We start from the raw sequence: 21,773 nt of genomic DNA, 5'->3' as shown, positions 1-21,773 counted from the left end.
GGCGTGGCCTGCGCGTGATTGCCAGGTGAGGGGCGCGGCTTGTTCATTGAGCGACACGTGAGGGGCGTGGCTTGTGCCGAATGACATTTATGGGCACGAGGGGCCGCGGCGGCCGCGCCTCGGCGGGGTGGGGGCGTGGCCTTGCGGTTTGAGTGACAGGCGGAGCTTGTGGCGTCGTGACAGACGAGGGGCGTGGCCTGTGCGCTGAGTGGCAGGCGGTGGGAAGCGGTGTGCGCTTTGATTGACGTGTAAGGAGGCGGCCTTAGACTTTGAATGACAGATGGGGCCTTGCCTGTGAGTTGCGTGACACACGAGGGCGTGACCAATCGCCAAGTGACAGGAAAGGGGCGTGTCTTCCGCCCTGACTGACAGGTTGAACCAGCGCTGTATGACATACGAGAGGGCGTGTCCTTCCGTTGACTGACAGGCGCGGAGGGCGTGGCCTCCCCTGACCGACAGCCGCCGCACGCGCCCTGCCCGCTTCCCGCGGTGCGCGGTGACGTCGTGCGTAACGTGGCCCCGCCCCTCCCGCCCCGCCGCCGCTCCCGGTCCCGTCCCCGCGGCTCCCGCCGCTCCCACCGGGACCCGGCGGCGCTTCCCGGCGATGTGACCCTCTCCCGGGAATACCAGCGATCATGGCTGAGGTGAGAGCGGCGGGCGCCTGCCCGGGAACTTGTTGCGCGGCGCCGCAAGTTTGTTGCGGGGACCGGAGGCCCGCGGGCACCGGCGGTCCCGCCCGCTCCCCTCAGGGAGCCGCCCGCTCCCGTTCGGGGCCGTCCGGGGGGCTGAAGGCCCCTGAGGGGAGCGGGCGGGACCGAGCGCGGCGCCTCCCGGTTTTTATAGGACCGCGTATGCTAAACCATCGCTTTATTTCCTTTAAATACCTTTTTTGTAATCGTTAAAACAAAGGGGAATTGCTTAAAAGGTAGCCCGGGAGAGCTTTCCGGTGGGATTCCCGGGATTTGCGGGGAGTGGGGGGGGGGAATTGGGGATAATGGGAGTTGTGTTGTGGGATGTAATGTGATAATGATAGGGAAGTAATGGGGAAATGGGAAAAAAGCCTCTTTATCGCGGGGCTGGGTTGGTGGGGGTTGGATTTGCCCGTCCCGATAGGATCAGCTCTTTCCCTTTTGGGAGGGGGATGGGGACTGATGAGTGGGGACTGATGAATGGATATTCCATGAAGTTTTCCTCGAATCATGCCCTGATCCCAATCTCTGGGCTGTTTGCTGCTCCAGCACTGTTGACAAATGTGTTGAAAATGAAAATTTGAAAAGTATGCTTTGGAAAAGTAAAATTTGTAGGACGGGTGTTGCTCCCAGGGCAAGCTGGAAGTGTCAAGATTAGATTTTACAGATGGAGCTTCTCCCTTTGAAATTCCTGAATATATGGGGGTTTCTCCTTAAATTGCTTTCTCTTTTCCTTCCAAACCAAACCTTTAATGGAGCGGTCTTCCTGTTGTTGGGACAACACGTCCTGAGCTAATCTTAGAAGTTCTAAGAACCTGCCTGGGTGGTTTTGTATCTCCAGAGGGAATCACCAGTCTGATCCCAAAACCTGTGGGTTTTAAACCCACTTCTACAAAGCTGGAGAGACAGTGGTGTCTCTGCTGTGGCCGTCGGAGTACTGGGGATGTTTGGCTGGAGGTTTTGCCCGTTTTTTCCTGCATTGACCCCAATATCCTGTGGCTGTCCCTCTGTGTCCTGTGGGGCTGAGCTGGGGTCACTTCCTACTCGCTGTCACCCCCAGGGCAGGGAGGTCCCGCCGGGATGTGGGGCTGGCCACCTTTGGCTTTTCCCTTTTGGATGTTGTTCCTGTGGCTGAGGCCTCTGTTGCTCTCGGTACTGCACTCAGGGGTTTAATCTTGGTCTTTTTGGGGGTGAATTCCTTGTTCTGTTTGAGGTGAAGGGGCATGGGCAGTGTTTGATCTGCGTGTGGATGAGTTCAGCAGCTGCTGAACCTCGAGTTCATCCCCAGGCAACTGTTGCATCTGCATGGGGAAACAGTAATAATTTTAAAAAATTGATACTCAGAGTGATTTAAGGTCCTGGATACAGTTTCCAGCTCAGTTTGTATCCCTGCCCCTGGCAAAGAGCCGGAACTGGATGGTCTCTAGGGTTCCTTCCCGCCCAAACCGCTCCAGGATTTCATGAATTTAGGAAATCCACAGGGAGCAGAGTGGGAATTCTCCTTAGCATGGCATTTCCTCGTAGCCCTAGTGTCAGCCATCGGCCTGGAGGAGCTGCAGATCACCAAAGTGTGGATGGGAAGGTGGCAGACTGATGGTTCTTGCCCCCTTTGCCATCCTTTGTGCCAATGGCAGACCTCGTGCTGGCTGTGTGAGGGTGCACAGGAGCCCAGCCTGCCCTCAGGAGCAATCCAGAACCTCGTGTTGCAGAGGATCAGAGACAGGCACAGCCCTCCAAGCCCAGTGTGACTCTGGAACTTGTTGGGTTGCACAGGAAGGCTCTTCAGAAGATAGGGCTGGAGGCCAGAAAGTGAAACTAAATTCACCAAAAGTGCTGCTTCACTTTTGCAGAAGCGATTTGAATACAGGACAGACAAAGGGGGGAAAAAAAGAGATTTTGAATATATATTAAATTTGGGATTAATAGCCTGTGTTAGGGATCTTTTTACTTTTACATGATTCCTCATACTTCAACATGTCAGAAGTTTGTTCCAGGCATAAACTGGAAAGAAAATATCTCTAATTTAAGATCAGCTGAAGCTTTGTGACTGTTACAGTATCCTGCATTAAGCTGCTTACAGGGTGGTTTTGGTGGAGGGAATGCTGATACACACAGATTTTCTCCAAAATAAGTATTTTAATGCCTCCTGAGAAGAAAAGGTTGGGGCTGAAAAGCTTGATTAGCAGCTGAAAGAGAATGGTTTTTGTTAGTTCAGCCTGTATAGTGTTGGAGTGAAATGTAAGTGAGAGAATGAGATCTTCTGATCCCAAACTGCAAGAGCTGGGGTCAGACTTTTGTGTTTGTGTTGAACAGAGGCAGCTCAGTACCTGCTGTCATTTCCAGAAGTGCCCAATTCCTGCTGTTCCTTCTGTTCCATGAAGGGATGCCCCAGTCAGGTTGCTACACGATATCACTTGCCAGGAAACTGAGCACGCAAAACTAAAGGGAGCCAGGTGAGGGTTTGGGTTTTTTGTTGTTCTTCAGTGAATTAGGAGCGGGAAAGAGGGTGGGCATGTGTGGTCAGAGGTGAGGTGGGACCACTGGGGACTAAATATCCCTGATTTTTGGTTGGCATAGCTTGGGATTACCTGCAGGCTGGTTTAGTTCTGGGCTGAGGGGGTCTGAAGGCCCTGAAAGGGGAGGTCCTGCTCCTCCTGCTGCTTTTGTGTCATGTCCTGAGCTCCCATGGGTTGATCCATCTTGCTGAGAACCTCAAAGCTTCCTGCAGGGCAAGCAGGGAGAGATCCCACAGGAGCTGGAATGGGACAGCGGGACCAGCCCTGGGACCAGCAGGTCCCCAGAAGGCTCAGGGGGCCCTTGTGGCTCTGCACAGCTCCTGCCAGGAGGGGACAGCCAGGGGGTCGGGCTGTGCTCCAGGGAACAGGGACAGGAGCAGAGGGAACGGCCCCAGGCTGGGCCAGGGGAGCTCAGGGTGGATATTTGGGAATATTCCTTCCTGGAAAGGCTGCCCAGGGCATGTGGAGTCCCCATCCCTGCAGGGATTCAAACCCCCTGTGGATGTGGCACTTGGGGACACGGGCAGTGCTGGCCTTGGCAGTGCTGGGAGTGGTTGGAATGGATGGTCTTGGAGGGATTTTCCAACCCAGAGGATTCCATGGTTCCCTTCCCCGTGACCGATGCTGGAACATAATTCCTGTTTCTCCCAAACCTCCAGCAGGCAGCTGAGCAGCTCCTTGTGGTTCTCACCCAGAACCTCTGAGGTTCCTCAATTTTCTGACTTGCTGAAATAAGAACTTAAAGTTTTGCTTCCGCAGAGTGAATTTCTGAGGGGTTAAAAACCTGGACTGGCATTTTTTGGTGTTGGGAAAGTATGGAAAGGAGCAGGAGCTGTCTTGGAGCAGGAGCTCTCCTCTGGTGTCAGTGGACAGTTAAATGTCTCAACCTAATTTCTTTGACTGCGCTGTAATGTTTTTAAATTTCTGAAAGTTTAGTTGTTTTCAAGCAAAAAATCAGTTTATTAACATGGTGTGCTTTAAGAAGTCATTATAAATTCCTGTTGTCTGGAAAAATTTCCATTTTCCTCAATGTTCTGCTTCTTTCTGCTAAAGAATTTTGAACTTTGGGAATGTCACTGAATTCTGTTTTCATATTTTGAACATTACTTTCTGATTTCTGTTTTGGAACAGCTTCAGGACAGAATGCTGAAGGAATACGTGACCTGATAACTGTTCTTAGTAACCTTTTCACTTTCTTAGTGTTTTTATTGAACTAAGGTGTAGTAGGAAGCAGCAGTAAAGTTCACACAGTCACTGATGTGTTTGCTAATTGAGCTGTTTGAACAGTCAGGGTTTTTGAGGAGCTCCTGGATACAGAACAAGGTCAAAATAGATTAGATCCTGGTTTTCTACAGATCTAAATCACCATTAAAGTCAGGGATTGACAGCAGTCAATCATATTTTTCCTGGTTTGATCTTAGCTGTAACTAATTGGGTCTTTTGTGTCATTTTGAGCAGTGTTTGTAGAATACTGCACTGAGGTACCAGTGAGCCTAAAGCAGAGCTGGGAACTCTGGACTTTCCCTTCCTTGGTGAGAGAATAAACCCTGCAGTGGTTGGTTATAGGCACTGCTTGGATTCCCTCAAGGGAATTGCAGAGATACAGTGGCACTCTGCCTTTCTAATCTTAAAAGGAGGGTGCCCCTTGAGTTCTTTTGTCATAGTAGAAGAGTTTTGAGGATATTTTTTACATGTGATAAAACACTGATGTTTGTGGGCTTCCAGTCAGGACTTCAAGTCCTTCCTGACGCAGCAGAGGGATTTAGGCAGACACTGGAATTGTTGTAAAGTTGTTTCTTTTTGAGCCTTTTCCTGGCCAGAAGCCCCAGGCTGCATTAATATTTCCCTCCTAATCCGTTCACGTCACAAATTGTCCATAGGAATGTTTCCTTGTGCTGCCTGGCATATGACTGGGGCTGGTTGCTTCTGGAATTCTATAGCAGGAGCCAATCACTCCATAAAATCCCAGTTTTCTTACCACAATATTTTAGATTATTACAAGAAGTTAAGGGAGATGCTGGAGTGAAAATGAATAGGAGATGGGGAAGTGTGGAACTGTGTCCTTCAGGTAGGGCAGGTGTAGTTCTGATTGCCTGTGGTGTGGTGCTCCAGAATTCTCTTGGAATGGGGAATTCTCCTGGGGAAGTTGCAGGGAGCTTCATCTCCTGTCCCTCCAGCAGCTTCCTCAGCCTGGAGCAGCAGCACTTCCCTGAGGGCCCCATCCCTTGGGAAATCCCTGCCTGGTGCTTCTGGAGTGGCACCTGGGAGAGAAGCCATTGTCAGCACCCCAGAGTTCCCTGTCCCTTGCTGTGCCTCTGCACCCCAGGAACTGCAGATGTGCAGAGCTCTGAGCTGCCCTGGGAGGGATTTCAGGCTGGGATGGACCCAAGTCCTTCAGTGCAGGGATCCAAGGGGGGTCAGCTGCTGGCCTGGCACTCTGATGTCACTGTCACCTGTCCTCCTGCCCTGTCCCCACTGGACACCTCAGAGCCCCTGGCAGAGCCTGAAGGGGCTCCAGGAGAGCTGGAGAGGGACTGGGGACAAGGATGGAGGGACAGGACACAGGGAAGCTGAAAGAGGGCAGATTTAGGGGGATATTGGGAAGGAATTCCTGGCTGGGAGGGTGGGCAGGCCCTGGCACAGGGTGCCCAGAGCAGCTGTGGCTGCCCCTGGATCCCTGGCAGTGCCCAGGCCAGGCTGGAGCAGCTGGGGCAGTGGGAGGTGTCCCTGCCGTGGCAGGGGGGGATTTAAGGTCTCCTCTGCAGGCTGAACACGCACAGCTGTCTCAGGAATCTCAGAACTCAGCATTGTGGGATGGTTTGGGGTGCAAGGCAGCTCAGGAGGTCTCTGGTGTGACCTTCTCTGCTCTCAGGTCTCCCAGGCTTGCTCAGGGCTGTCTCCAGCCTGGTCTTGAAAACTTCCAAAGAAAAACATTGGGAAAAAGTCCTGTGGATACAGGGGTCAAATCTCCGAAGGGAACGGCCAAGGCGGCTTTGCTGAGGTAGAAGCTGCAAGGTTTGGTGTTCACGTTTGGGATCTGTGAGTTCAAACACTGCTCTTGATCCTTGTCTTCTGGAAGGACAGGAATGTCAAAATCCATGGATGTGAAGGCTTCCATTTGAGGGATGTCACTGCAGTTTGGGCTGTGCAAGTGTTCACAAACGGGACTGGAAAAGAGGACCAGAAGTGGTTTGGTTTTTTTCTTTGCTTCAATGTTGCTATTTTCTCCCCAAGATAAAAATGTGGCTTTTTTTTTTTCTTTTTTTTAGCATTTTAACACAAGTGAATTTGTAACACAACACACAGAGAGGGGCAGGCTGGGACTGTAGCCTTCCTCTTGTGGAAAGGGACATATTCCCTGTGGAATAAATAGTGTTATTCCCTATTTTACCCAGTTCTTTTCTCCAGACCCAGCTCACAGGAGAGTTTATTAACTTTGGGATATTTTGCTGTTGCAGAGTTCAAGACCTGAACAAATTGATGGGCTTGTCAGGCATATTGCTATCAATATAAAGAGAATTTAATTCTAGTTTTTAACTGTTTTATGTAACATTTCAGGAGCTATTAAAGATAACTGAGTCAGTTTGGACAGGATGTGTGTTTGTCTTGTAGACACTGCAGATTATTCTGCAAATTTTAAGATGTTCCATTGTTGATCAGTTCTGTTAAACAGTGTGAAAGGTGTCAGCAAAGACAAGAGTTTTGTGGGTAGGAGTGAAACTGTGCAGTGTCTGTCCCTTCTGTTCAGGTGGTTTTGCTGTAGGGGAAAGAGAGAAAGCTCAGTGCATCCCACTTGGAGCATCCCAGTTCGTGCCCCGTGCTGGAGTCAGACCTGGCTGTCCCTGCCAGCATGCAGCCCTGGGAATTGCCTGGAATAAACTGGGCAAGGCTGCTGCCTCCTGAACCAATGAACTGTCACAGGGCCAGCTCAGGGAGGGTGTGTCATTGCCATCCCAAGGGATGGGATGAGCCAGATCCCAAAGTCCAGGCAGATGTTTTAGGGAAATGCTGGGGATGTTCCCAGGTCTGACAAATCTCTGCTGCCTTCACCTCTTGGCAGTCACAGGTGTCTGAGGGCCACTGGCCAGCTGCAGTCCATCTACCCCATATCCATCTACCCCATATCCATCTACCCCATATCCATGCCTGGGGAATGGATTGGATGGGATCTGTCCCATCTATCCCATATCCAGGGCATGGATTGGATGGGATCTGTCCCATCTATCCCATATCCAGGGAATGGATTGGATGGGATCTGTCCCATCTATCCCATATCCAGGGAATGGATTGGATGGGATCTGTCCCATCTATCCCATATCCATGCCTTAGGAATGTGTTGGATGGGATCTATCCCATCCACCCCATATCCTATTGGATGCATACTGGGAATACACTGGATGTGATCTGGCTGGTTGTTGCTGCCAGTGTCCCTAACCTTGGGAAGTCCTGTCTTTCCTGAGATCCCTGAAAATACCCCTGGAATCAAGCAGTGGCATTCAGCAGTGCTGGTGGTTTGGGCTCAGTGACTCTCCTTTCTCTCTTTGCCTGAGGTTTGTTTCCTGCAGCCCTCAGAGCTGGGGTCCCTTCCAGCTGCTCTGGAGCATGGACAGCTGTGCTCCTTGGTGTGTCCATGCAGCAGCAGTCCTTGCTCACTGGAGTTTTTGCTCAGTGTCTGTGAGTTTGGAGTTGCTGGGTGATTTTTATTCCTTTGAGCTCACAGCAGGCCATTCACTGTTACCTTTGCTGATGGTGCAATTCCAGAACAATTGCAGTGTGCATTGCCTGTGGATTGTCACTATTCCCTGTTTTTCTTGTATTTTTCTCTCCTGGGCCTTGGATCCCATTATCCTTTGATAGGTGGCAGCTCCTTGTTCCCACGAGTGCCCTTGAGGCAAAAAGTGCTTCTGTGCTTCCCTGGGAATGGCTGGGCAGGAAATGAAGATCCACTGAAGAACAGGGGTGGCCTTTTCCCAGGAATTCCTGTCCCACAGCAGTGCCATCCTTAGGAATGTGGATCTGCCATGTGACCCTTAACCAGTGCCAGGAATTTGTCATCATTAAATGCCCCCAAAGCCATCTGTTGTCCCCTGGCCAGAGGCACCATCCCTTGGAGGCAGGGAATGGGACTGACCGAGCCTTGAGGCGTTGTCTTGGAGCAACTCTTCAACCAGAGGCTGCTCCTTCGCCCTCTGTGCTGCCAGCCTGGCACTGGAGGGTTTTCCAGCTCTCCTTTTCACGTGTCCAGCCCCAAGCTGGTGTTTGCAGCGCAGCTGGCACTCACAGAGGCTGGGACAAAGTCAGGGAGAGGCTGGAAAAGTGGTGCCAGTCACCTTGGGGGCTGGGCTGGCACAGCTGGCACAGCTGGCACTGGAGCGGTGCCAGAGGCCAGGGCTGCTTTTGGCTGCAGCTGGGCATTAATAAAGATGAGCTGGAGTGTGACACTGCTCAGGGCTGGAAATAGAAGCAGGAAATGATTGGCAGCTCGTCCCAGACTGGAAAGCCAGGAAATGCAGACAGGAGAGTGCACAGGCAGGGCAGATGTCACTGGCAAAGCCTGGGAGAAGGGGCAGAGAGCCAGAGGCTGCTTTTGGGGCTGGGTTTGGGAGCCGTGGCTCCCTGAACCCCCCTTATCCCTGCCTCGTATCCTGGTGTTCCTTCTGCATGAGGCCTTTCCCCAGAACTTCCCTTCCCAGGGTGGAGCTGAGGTGGGTCAGCCCCTCGGGCATGGACCAGCCAGAATTCCCCATGGATTACCCTGAAACCAAGGCTGCCACTACTGAGTGATAAACCCATAACCTGCTTTGCAGCTGAGACCTCCTCAAAGCTCCTCTGTTACAGCAAAAATTGTCCAGGGAAGCAGGGAGCGTTTATTTTTTTGGCAAAATGAGTGTCAATTTGTGTAAAGGCTCCCAATAACAACACATTTTAATGGATTTCCCTTCATTCCATGAGGAATTCTCATTGTGGTTTGGGATTCCTTTAAAAAGTGTGTCCCTGAATTGAAGGAGAACAGGGAATTAGTGCTCAGCTTCAAAGGGGAATAATTTCCCTTGGACTGGGACTCACTGGCAGTGGAATCTGGGATATCCCTAGGTTGTGGAAAGGGGGATTTATACCTGGAGTTAGATCACAGGAAAAGCTTTAATAATTTTAATTTGAGAGGAGTTCTAAAATGGTATTTGCAGAATTGATTGTTTACTAAGGAAAATATTTTGTCCCTCAGAATAAATTCTCCTCAGGCCTTTGAATCCAGCTCTGTTCCTTGGAGGGCAGAATCATTTCTGGAATAATTTTTCATCCTGTATTAAAGTTGAAAAAGAGTTTTTAAGATCATGGAGTCCATGTCCCCAAGTGCCACCTGCAGCTGGTTTGGGACACCTCCAGGGGTGCTGATTCCAGCCCTTTCCTGGGCAGCTGCTCCAGGGGTCACAGCCTTGAGGAAAAGGGGGGGCTCTCCATGGCTTTTCTCCTGGCCTGGCAAGATTGAATTCATTTGGTTTCCTGTGGGAATTGAATTTGTAGAGAAATGTTAAAGTCCGACAGAGGGTTCACATAGTGTGGATTTGGATGCAAATCTTGAGATAGGAAATGTTGATTTAGAAATGGAATAGGATAGATATTGCTGAGAGAGAAATGGAGCTAGAAACAAGTTTTAAAGGGTAGTTTTGTAAAAAAGATGAGCTATTTTGGAGAAATAGAATTATGAAAGATGGATTATAGTAGGATTTACAAGGGGTCACTTCAGATGATTGGTTTTAAGGTATTTTTAATAGAGTGTGATGAAAGTTGATAGGTTAAGAAATGTTTATAGTGTATTGTAACTAAGAAATAGTTGGGTCACACTTTAACATTTCTCTACAAATTCATTTCCCACAGTTTCCAGCCAATGATTGCTGCAATAAACACATTAAGACTTCTTTAATTTGTATTAATGATCATGTATTGCATTCTCTTAGTTATGCAGGTTTATCAGACAAACAAAACACCAAATAAAGACCAGTCCTTGCTGCTGATCCTGATATTCAGCTCCAGATCAGGAGTGCTGGACTCTGGAATTTGTTAAGATAATCTTTGCAAATAAAGACTTTTTTGGGTGTAGTGATTGGCAAAACTTCCCCTGGTGTTGTGCAACAATCTGCAAAAACGTTTGTGGTGTTTCCCATGAATGTGAATTTCTGTGGGAGTCCTGAGGGGCTCCAGGAGTGCTGGGGAGGGACTGGGGACAAGGGGACACAGGGAGTGAGGGATGGATGGGATGGTGGTAGGGAATTAAGGGTTTATATTCTGCATTTGCCTTATTCTGGACACTTTTTGAGTTCAGTTATACACTGGGGACTCCCACAAAGGGAAGCAGATGTGTGAGGGAAATTATTCCCTAAGAAGGTCTCTTTCTTCTCACTTTGAGGAGCTTTTGATATAAAGGAACTTCAAATCAGAATTTTTTCAGCTTTAGCTTTTGCTTTGCTGCATCACTAGGCTGAGTTGAGAAGGAGGCAAGGAGAAGGAAAACCCATCAGAAAATCCAAGTTTTTCCTTGAGGACAGCGTTGCACATTAATTAATGTAACCAAATCCAGGGTGCCAAACAATATCTGAGTTTGCAGGAGGTGGCAGGAGCACCACTGGGAAAATTCAGTTTTCCTGCCTTGGAAATCAACATTTCATTACTGTGTGCCTGAAAAGAGTGGGAACATTTGCTTGAATTATCCAAACAAATGAGCTTTGAATGGCTGACATGCAAATTTCCCCCCAGGAGGTTCAAGACTGGCACAGGGAAAGGATTTATGGGAGAATTTGTTTGTGGAGGTTATAAAGACCAGGTTCCCAAATTCTGGGCCAAAGAGGGGCTCTGGAAGCTGGATTATTAGGGAATAGTTTTCTTTTTCTGTCTCAGAAATATTTTCTGGTGGTGTTTTTGTTTTTTCCTCACAGCTGGGTTGGAGATTAGGATTAAATAGATTTTTCCTTTATTCTGTAAGGAATTCTTATTATGATTTAGGATTCCTTTAAAAAGTGTGTCCCTGAATTGAAGGAGAACAGGGAATTGGTGCTCAGCTTCCTCTTAAATAATTCCTTAATAGTTCCTCTTAAACTGAGGCTCACTGGCAGTGGAATCTGGGATATCCCTGGCTTGTGGAAAGGGGGATTTATACCTGGAGTTTGATCACAGCTGAAGTTAAAGAATTACTTACCTTGGTAAATCACTTTATTTATAAATTTATTTATTTACTTATGAATTTATTTATAAATCCATAACTTTATTTATAATATTTAGAAATTTATTTATAATTTAATTGCTTGTAAATATATTTTTCTGCAGTGAGTTGTTCTGTATCAGCTAAATAATTTGATTTATACAGGTTCAACATAGCAAAAATAATTTCCTTTCTTTTCTTTTTTTTTTTTTTTTTTTTTTTTAGCCTTCTGTTGAGTCTTCAAGCCCAGGTAAATATTTTTAATAATTTCCAAGGGTTTGGGCATCTTATGGGTGGAAAAACTTTCCAGGAGTTCCTTCAACTGGATTGTTGTTGCCTCCTGAGGTTTTATTTCTTTCAGAGAGATAATTCAGTGCTTCATAATTAAAACTTAGAGTCACTCCTCCCTGTCACACCCTCAGTGTGGGGCAAGGTTTGGAAAATGGAATTTAAATTGTCCAGGGAAAAAAAGGGGGAAAATATGAGCAGGATTGGGATTAAAAATCAGGAGAAAAGAGAAAATATGAGCAGGATTGAGATTCAAAATCAGAATAAAAGGGGGGAAATATGAACAGGGCTGGGATTAAGGGGGAGTTTTGTGAGGGTTTTTTTGTTTTACTTGCTGAGTTTTTGCTTGTGAGTTTTTGCTTGTGAGTTTTTGCTTGTGATTTTTTTTATTTGTGAATTTTTGTGAGTTAGCTTTTATTTCCGAGTTAATTTCTGAGTTTTTATTTGTTGACTTTTTATTTGATTTTATTTGTGAGTTTTTAGTTGTGAGTTTTTGACTCTCTGTAGAGCTCGATGGAGGCAGGTTTGTGATTATTGAAGGGTGAAATGCTCCCAGATAGAATTTCCCAGACACGCTGTGCAGAAAGAGGTTCCTGGCCCTTCCTGCCGAGTTCTCCCCACGAGGGGAATTTCCCTGGGCACGAGGCAGAGCCAGAGGAGCCATAACTGCAGATTTTGCTCACAACTGTGCCCTGAGCCCCCAGAGCAGCAGCAGTGAGGCCCAGCAGGGTGGCAGGCTGCTGCAGTGACGCTGTGTGGGCTCTGTCCCCCAGGAGGGTCGGCCGCCTCCGATGACCATGAGTTCGACCCCTCGGCTGACATGCTGGTGCACGACTTCGACGACGAGCGCACACTAGAGGAGGAGGAGATGATGGAAGGGGAAACAAACTTCAGATCTGAAATCGAGGATCTTAACAGGGTAGGTGGCCTCCAGGGATCCTGCCTGGCTTTGGAAAGACAGGTGGCTGCCAGGGAAGGCTGGAGCCTCCCCTGAAGTGGAGAATGTGAACCCCCACCCTCCTCTGAATTGCTACAAATTTGAAATTAAGGAGCTCTCAGGCAAAAAATATGGGAGCAGGAATAACAGTTCTGTAATGGGGAAGAAAATAAAGGATAAAATAAACAATGCAGTGAACTAAACCAACATTGCCAGAGCCAGAACTCAACCTGACACCCTGTGGGTCAGGGTGCTGGCAGCAGGGCCATGGAATTGTGGCTCAGCCCTCCTGCAGGGCCAGGGGTGGTTCTGCTGGAGCAGGGATCCTGGAGAAATCCAGTTGGAATTGTGGCTGCAGCCCTCCTGCAGTGCCAGGGGTGGTTCTGCTGGAGCAGGGATCCTGGAGAAATCCCATTGGAATTGTGGCTCAGCCCTCCTGCAGTGCCACGGGGGGTTCTGCTGGAGCAGGGATCCTGGAGAAATCCCATTGGAATTGTGGCTCAGCCCTCCTGCAGTGCCAGGGGTGGTTCTGTTGGATAGGGATCCTGCAGCAGTGCCATGGAATTGTGGCTCAGCCCTCCTGCAGCCCCAGGGGGGGTTCTGCTGGAGCAGGATCCTGGAGAAATCCCATTGGAATTGTGGCTCAGCCCTCCTGCAGTGCCAGGGGTGGTTCTGCTGGAGCAGGGATCCTGGAGAAGGGTGCAGAATCCTCTGGAGATCCAGGGGCAGAGGCAGCTGCTGCTCCTCTGGGAATGCAGTGCAGAAGCCGTGCTGGTGTTCCAGAATCTCCAGATTATATCCAGGCAGGAATGCTTGGCCCCTCCCCCTGGGCTCACATCTCCCAAGGGGATGCTGCAGCTCTTATCAGCCATGCAGGGACATTCAATCCCTGTTATCAGCAGGTGTCCCCCCAGAGGAAGGAGTGGTTGTGATCACTCAGAGAGAGATATGGCAAATTGCCCACTTGACAAAAGACAGCTGCCATACAGATGGTGATAGAATACATCCTGCCTTGCAATCTGGAACAGATCCCACACCACACCCACAAAACGTGCAGGAATAAAAAAAAAAAAGCATTAATAAATAAATAATAAAGAGGGGGAAAAGGCTGAATAAATTTACCAAGAGTTGGGGAAAATAAATGGTGCATAAATATTTATAATGTGCTTGGTTAATGGCTTTTTGCATCTATAGGATGTGAATTTTAGAACTAATATAAATTAAAATCTCATCTGACTAAACTTGTGTATTCCAGCTGCACTTGAGTAGTTCTTGTAGATTCTTATTTTAAAACAAATCCCCTCATAATTCACATTTCCTGTGCATTTTGATACAGATATCTGTCAACCAGAGTAGAGCACTTAGGAATAGCCTCATTTAAAGGAAGATGCAGAGGAAATGATGTCCAAACCCTATTTAAGCATGAATGATTATGCCAATAGCACTTTAAATTAATTTAGTGCATTTAATCAATATTTCCAGTGTAAATGCTAATTTCTTTTTGGTTCTGCTGTCACTTCTGTATTGTCTTCAATTATTTCTCAGGCAGGAATAATATTCTTAAATTACCAAGTGGGTTCATTATAAATGCAAAGTAATTTAGATCCTGTCTGTGGCCTTGCTGGCCTCCAGAACAGATCATTAATGATTCACAGATGAATATTTGATGTTCAAATCCTATTTAGCTTAAGTGATTCTGCCAATAGGACTTGAAATTAATTTACTCCATTTAATCTATATTTCCAGTGGAAATTATCTTTTTTTTTTTAATCTGCTAATTTCCAGGTTGATACTAAATGGAAACAAAAAGATAAATAAATAGTTGGTGAATCTAAATGTGCTTGATGTAGATTAAATGAGGAATGGAGCTCCACATGTCTCTCATGTGGGGTTTAAATTGAAAATTGGCTTTTCTCCCTTCATTTTTCATGTAACTCTCTCACCACATTACAACCCTTCACTTTATCCCCTCATAGCCAGTGGTTACCTCTAGCTGTGGGTAAATAATAAATAAATATATTCATTTTTTTCACATTTTCCATTTTACAATACATTGAAGAAATGAAGAAATCCCAGTTTTTGTTTTCTCTTGGAGAGTTGCTGGTCCCTGGAGCTCTTGGAATTGCAATGGACTATTGGAAGTTAAGAGGCTTAACCTGAGAAAAACATTATAAATACAAACCCCCTTTGCTGGGTAACACAGGGTCAGTGATATCCCTGTTCCATAATTCCCAAGAAACTACAAATTCCTGTCCAATTTTTCATTTTTAATTCTCAGCTCTATGGGATGGGAGTGCTTAAAGACAGGATATTCCTTTCCAAAATGTCCTGGAGAACATTTGGATGATTCAAATCTGATTTTTCTGCTGGCTCTGCTGCCAGGTTTAATTAAGAGCAGAGGCCTTTCATGTTGTCTGTGTCAGTAAAATATTAATTCCCCATCAAGTGACACTGTGGGGACCAAAAACCATTTCATTGCATGGGTTTTGTATGACTGGGTGTAAAGCTTAACCAGAGAGAAGGGGACAAGAGGTAGAATGGCTTTGTAAAATAAAATAAAATAAAATAAAATATAAAATAAAATAAAATAAAATAAAATAAAATAAAATAAAATAAAATAAAATAAATCACAGCTAAGAAGTGCTGATAAGCCCTGTCACTCCTGTTTTTATAGAGCACAACCAACTCCACTTTTGTCATTGGGATTATTGGGATGTTTCCAGAAATTAGATCAGGGCAGGCCCTTAGGATAGGAAGTCTAAGGTCAGCCAATAACTAAAAATATCTGATTATCAGCCAACATGTGCATTAGATACTAGGAAAAAACTATTTAGAGCAAGCACACAACTCCAAATAATAAACAAAGGATTTGATGCTTTGAGATAGAATTTTTAAATGATCCCTGAGAGTTTATGCTCTGAAAAATCTCACTTAGGGAGGGAGGCTGGACACTGAGGATTCAAAATAATAAAGGAATTAATTAGCAGAGCCAGCAATTTTTACTAATACTATTTATTAATAAAGTTTAATTTAAAGTATTTATTAATAATATGTATTAGTAATTTTTATTAATAAAGGTGAGAGTTTGGGAGCCTTTATTGTACTTGAAATAATTTGAGAACTGACAGTGCAAATTGAAATGTCTCCTCCGAGTGGACCAGCTTTTTCATGATTTTTAGATAAAATTTCTTACGATTTTAGCAGATTTATTTCTAGCTGGAGGTAGGTTTGGAACCAAGCAGCTTCAAATAAATGAGAAATAAAAATTCCTGCTGTCCTTCCCTGGGTATCAGGGATCCCTCACCCAATCCAAACTCTCAGAGAAAGAGAGGTCAGGGACACTGAGAGGAGCATTTTGGGTGGAGTTTTATATTCCAGAATTGTGGAACTCTGTGACACAACTTCCCCTCAAAGGTGGAATTCCATCTTCCAGCCAGGTGTTGTGATTGAGCTGAATTCTGGGAGTCACTCAGGAATTGCTGCTGACACACATTTCACCCCTTTTCCCACCAATTTCTACTAAAAAGTAGTGCAGGGAATACCAATAAATATTCCAGTATTTCCAATAAATATTCCAATATTCCTCTGGGAGCTCAAGGTGTTTGATAAAACCAAACCCTTTTAATGAGATTGATGGCCCCTTGGAGATCCTGTTGGGGTGGGAGGTCTGCTGCAAATAAATCAAGGATTGGGAAATAAATTATCCAGCAGAAAAAACCCCTCACATTTTCCATAAGAGCCAAAACTTCCAATTTTGCTAATCCATCCTTTTTGGGATGGCTGTTCTTGGTGTGGGCACCCTGATCCCTGTGGTTTGTGGGGAAGTGCTCACCTTGATGCTGCAGAGCAATTCCTGTGGAATTATTCCCATTAAATCCCAGTTTTTGTTTGGATTTTGCCCAGGAAAGCAACATGCTCATCCAGGAGATCCTGTTGGGTCCATGCTAGAAATAAATCAAGGATTGGGAAATAAATTATCCTGCACAAAACCCTCACATTTTCCTTAGGAGCCCAAACTTCCAATTTTGCCAGTCCATCCCTTTTGGAATGACTGTTCTTGGTGAAGGTGCCCTGATCCCTGTGCTTTGCTGAGAACCTTGATGCTGCAGAGCAATTCCTGTGAAATATTCCTGTTAATTCCCAGGTTTTTTGCCCAGGAAAGCAACATGCCCATCCAGGAGATCCTGTTGGGGTGGGAGTTCTGCTGGAAATAAGTCAAGGATTGGGAAGTAAATTATCCTGCAGAAACACCCCCCACATTTTCCTTAAGAGCCCAAACTTCCAATTTTGCCAATCCACAGTGACCATTCTTGGTGTAGTTGTAGTGACCATTCTGAGCCCTGTGCTTTGCTGAGAACCTTGATGCTGCAGAGCAATTCCTGTGAAATATCCCTGTCAATTCCCAGGTTGTGTTAGAATTTTGCCCAAGAAAGTGACATGCCCATCCAGGAGATCCTGTTGGGGTGGGAGATTTGCTGGAAATAAATTAAGGATTGGGAAATAAATTATCCCACTCAGAAACCCCACACTTTTCTAATGATCCCAAAGTTCCAGATGATTTTGCCAGTCCCTAGTGACCATTGTTGGGGTGGGTGCCCCGGTCCCTGTGCTGTGCTGAGAGCTGTGATTCCATGGAGCTGTTCCTGTGGGATGTGCCAGTTAATTCCCAGTTTTTTTGGGCTCTGCCCAGGAGAGTGACATGCCCATCCAGGAGCTGCTGAGCCGCTACGGCTACGATGGCACCGTGCCCCTGCAGGAGGAGGAGGAGGAGGAGGAGGAAGAAGAGGAGGAGGAGGAGGGAGAGGATGATGATGATGTCGATAACGATGACAACAGCGGCTGCAGTGGGGAAAACAAGGTAAATGTGCGCTCGTTTGCATATGTAAATTCATGATTTGCATACCTGCCCTACTCAGTGTCTCGGGTCGTGGCAGAGCTAATTTGTAATAGAGTTGATCTCATGAACCTGGCTTTACTAATAAGGTTTCCTCTTAATTACCCGTCTGTATTTCTCTTAATTGCTCTTAATTCCATCTCTGTCATCCCAAACAGAGGCAATTGAAAATCCCTGGATGCAGCATCACGTGAGGGATGGGAATTGTCCTTCAGAACATCAGCACTGACATTTTAAATGCCTGCAGACACCTTTAGGGATTCAGCTGAACACTTACTTGGAGTAGAAAAGCTGATTATTGAAACTGCACAAGTGTGGAGCTGGATTAAATGTGGCTCTGGGTCTTGGAAATCCTACAAGTTTTCCAGCTTGAGCCTTTTAAATTGTATTTTTCCAGCCTGGTTGTACTTGAATTAACTGAACTTAATGCTTCAAGTATCTTTGCCAAATGTTTAGTTTTGAGCTTAGCATTTTCAAACTCCTTTTCTGTGTTCTCTTCAAATATTTTTCTGATTTTAAAAAAGAGATTTTTCTACTTGGAATGTAGAGTCCTGTCATGGGCACAGCTGCTGCATCCTGAATTCCGTTAAGATACCCCTTGGAATTGTCAGTGACACAAAAGCTGAGGCCTTAGAGGAGGTTTCATTTCCTAATGTGGCTCTAAAAGAGATCCATTCTGGGGTTTTGGTACCTTCACCTATCTGAGAATCCCTGGAATGGCACCCAGGGATGAGGAATGGTACATCTGAGTCAGCAACTGAAGTTCCTGGGATTTACAAGCTGCCTTGACAGATGCTGGAGAAGATTGTTCTTTGTGGGGGTTGAACAGTTCAAAAGGAAGATCCAGAGTGAGACTGGATCAGGAAAGGTTCAGGGGAGGGGGAGAAACTTATGTAACATGAAGGCTGCAGGGAGAATTCTTTCAGGGAAAATTCTCTCGGGAGAATTTCCTCATGGAAAGGGTGGTCAGGTCCTGGAGTGTCCAGGGAAGCCCTGGATGTGACACTCGGTGCTCTGGGCTGGTGACAGGGTGGGGATGGGTCCCACTTGGGCTGGGTGACCCTGGAGGGCTCCTCCAACCCCAGTAATCCTGGCCAGAATCAAGCTAAGGCTCGGTGCTGCTCCTGGAGTGTCACTTCCTGCTGTGCCCTCACTGCTCTGTCCCCTCCTGCCACAAATGCCACCCTGGCTGTCCTCAGGGCTCTCAGCAGCTGATTGAGGCCCTGCCTCTGCTGTCCCTGTGTCCCCAGCAGGAGCCACCCCTGCAGGAGGGGCCCCACTCCATAGGGACAGTGCAGGGCTGGCACCTCTGCCCTCAGCAGCGCTGGCACAGTTCAACCAGTTCAGCCCTGCACTGGGAGCAAGGGCCCCCAGTCCATCCCAGTTCAACCAGTTCAGCCCTGCACTGGGAGCAAGGGCCCCCCAGTCCATCCCAGTTCACACCAGTTCAGCCCTGCACTGGGAGCAAGGGCCCTGCAGTCCATCCCAGTTCACACCAGTTCAGCCCTGCACTGGGAGCAAGGGCCCTGCAGTCCATCCCAGTTCACACCAGTTCAGCTCTGCACTGGGAGCAAGGGCCCTGCAGTCCAGCCCAGTTCACACCAGTTCAGCCCTGCACTGGGAGCAAGGGCCCTGCAGTCCATCCCAGTTCACACCAGTTCAGCCCAGCCCAGCCCAGCTCTAGGTCAGGCCTCTCCCATCTCATCCCAGTTCACACCAGTTCAGCCCAGTCCAGAGCAGCCCCCAGCCCAGAGCAGCCCCCAGCCCATCCCAGTCCCTCGCAGTCCCTCCCAGTCCCTCTTTAACCCCTCCAAGCACATCCCAGCCCATCCCAGTCCATCCCAGCCCATCCCAGTCCCTCCCATCCCAGTGGTCCCAGTGGGATTCGGGCCCCGGGCTGTGCTCAGGCTGTGGGGATGCTCAGGCTGTGGGATCAGGAGCTCTCCTGCTCCAGCCCTGGCCCATTTCCCTCCCTGCACTCCCTGCTGCTATTTTTAATCTGCTCTGAGCTGCACATGTGACAGGGCTCTGCAGGCTGCTGGAGCTGCACAGCCCCGTGTGCTGGGCCCGATGCTCCACACAGCCCCAGTGCATCCAGCAGAAAACACCAAACCTGCAGACAGCAGGCTTGGCAGCACAGAAAATCCATTTTAAAAAAATATTTATCATTTTCATTTTTTCTGCATGTAACAATTCCTGAGTTCTGGTGGTTTGTGTACAAATAAAGGAATTTATTCTGATTTTTGGCTCAATGTTCTGAGCCAACCCTGTTCTTCCTGTGGGGTTGAACCACCCAATTCACATGGGTTTTTATGGCAGGTACCATTTCCATCTAAATCCCTTCCTTTTTTTTCTTGAAAATTCGTGAGAATGGATTTTAAAGACCAAAGTAAAATTTCATTGAAATGAAATTCAATAAAAACCATGAGGATTAAAAAAAGCAAAGAAGCAAAGATTCAGATTTCCTTTGGGTCCATGTTTCTGATTTGTTACAGTCTGGCTGTTCTATTGATCTTAAAAACAACCTCAGAGTATGTCCACAATGAAAATGTTACTAATTAAGGAATTTATCCTAATTAAGGAATTTATTCCTATTTTTGGTCTTGGCTCAATGTTCTGAGCCAACCCTGCTGTTCCTGCGGGGTTGAATGACTCAATTCACATGGATTTCTGTGGCAGGTGCCATTTCCATCTAAATCCCTCCTCTTTTTATTGAAAATTCCTAAGAAAGAGCTTTGGAGACCAAAGTAAAATTTAATTGAAGTGAAATTCAATAAAAAACATGTGAATTAAAAAAAGCAAAGATTTAAGTTTTATCTACTTAAAAAGCAACCTCAGAATGTGTTCACACATTAAAAAAATTACATTTGTGGTGGCTCAGCCAGGACAAGCCACAAATAAAGGAGATTTGGGGTTAATCTATTGCCAATCCTGGCAAGAATATTTAAAAATCTGATTAAAAATCGGATTTTTCGCTGCCAGGGATAAGTGAGGTGCTGCTGATTTTTTCCCTAATTGATTTTGATTTGCATTTGTGGCAGGAGGAGACCATCAAGGATTCCTCAGGGCAGGAGGATGAGACCCAGTCCTCCAATGATGACCCAGCCCCATCTGTGGCTTCTCAAGACCCCCAGGAGATCATTCGCCCTCGGCGCTGTAAATATTTTGATACCAGTAAGTCCAGTTTGCTCAGCCCCAAAATCCCAGTATTCTGTGCCTGAAATTCATTTTGAGCCCAAAAATATTGAGTTTTCCTCTTCATGGCCCTGCTGTTGGTGAGAATTGTGCTCAAAACAAAGAAGGAAAATCTTGGTTTTAGCTGAGGGCTGAAGCTGCTCTGCTGCCTCTTGGAAGGACTGGAGATAATCTCTGATTTTACAAGAAAGGAGGAGATCTGGGGGCAATTGAATAATTGAGATTGAAATTTGACATTTTACAGGTTCAAATGAATTGGTGTGCTCTGGTTATTTGCCAAAGCCTGGGCTCTGTCCTCATCCAAAGGACCTCAGAGTCCACCTGAAGGGAAGAATCAACTGAAATTTCCTACAAATAAAGCACAGATTTCCTCAGAAACAGAAAAGCAATAAAATCTGGCAAAGACCAAGAATTGTTAACCCTAAAATAGTGAAAGGGGCAGGTCACAAACAATAAAAATTTGCTTCAAGAATTCCAGTTTTGATTCTGTTGCCAGCTCTGAGCTGATCATTTTCATTCTTATTTTGTTTACAAATGGATTTTGCATCCCCTGAACTCTGATTTCCCTGGAATCTCCCCTGATGGGATCTGACCCCCTTGGGCTGCTTGGGACAGCAGATATTTTCTTTTTCTTCAATAAAAGTGGCTGTTGCAATTTGAATTCCTTCTGTTCTGTGTTTGAACAAATAAAAGGTTCCTCACCATACCTTACACTTGATAATTATTGGTTAGAAGTGCAATTATTAATTTGTGGTTTATTTAAATGCAAAATTGCCAAGGAACCTTTAAATTTCAATGAACAATTGCCAAGTGTGTAGCTGTGCAGAGGATTGCAAATATCTTCAATAAATGCCTATTTTTAAGCACAGATTTAACTTAATTCACTTGTATTGCATTAGGTTTGGGGGTTTGCACAGCTCTCAGCTGTGTATAAAATGTCATTTAATGTATAGATAATTTAAATGCTGCTGTATCACATCCTGTACAGAAACCAGCACCTTGGGGAAGGCAGCTGGCCAGTACCATAAAGAGCTTAACATTCCTGCCAGTCCTCATCCCA

The 21,773-nt window shown here is 46.5% G+C and overlaps 1 protein-coding gene across 2 annotated transcripts in view; it reads left to right on the top strand.

The window, feature by feature from the left end:
• Positions 1–21,773, top strand: part of MIER1 (MIER1 transcriptional regulator) — a 36,495-nt gene that overhangs the window by 650 nt on the left and 14,072 nt on the right. Inside the window, exons 1-5 of one of the 2 annotated variants that reach the window (XM_084211240.1) lie at positions 523–644; positions 11,625–11,649; positions 12,461–12,606; positions 17,315–17,482; positions 20,560–20,692. In XM_084211240.1, coding sequence (XP_084067366.1) covers positions 636–644; positions 11,625–11,649; positions 12,461–12,606; positions 17,315–17,482; positions 20,560–20,692 — 481 coding nt within the window. In that variant the 5' untranslated portion in view covers positions 523–635. Of the gene's footprint in view, positions 1–522; positions 645–11,624; positions 11,650–12,460; positions 12,607–17,314; positions 17,483–20,559; positions 20,693–21,773 lie in introns of those variants that run through there. The other variant, XM_084211241.1, reaches the window with a different exon arrangement.

Source organism: Fringilla coelebs, assembly GCF_963513975.1.
Source record: "Fringilla coelebs genome assembly, chromosome: 9".
NCBI classification, from domain to species: Eukaryota; Metazoa; Chordata; class Aves; order Passeriformes; family Fringillidae; genus Fringilla; species Fringilla coelebs.
Note: the sequence above shows the minus strand (reverse complement) of the source record. Positions and strands in the feature narration are given on the sequence as shown.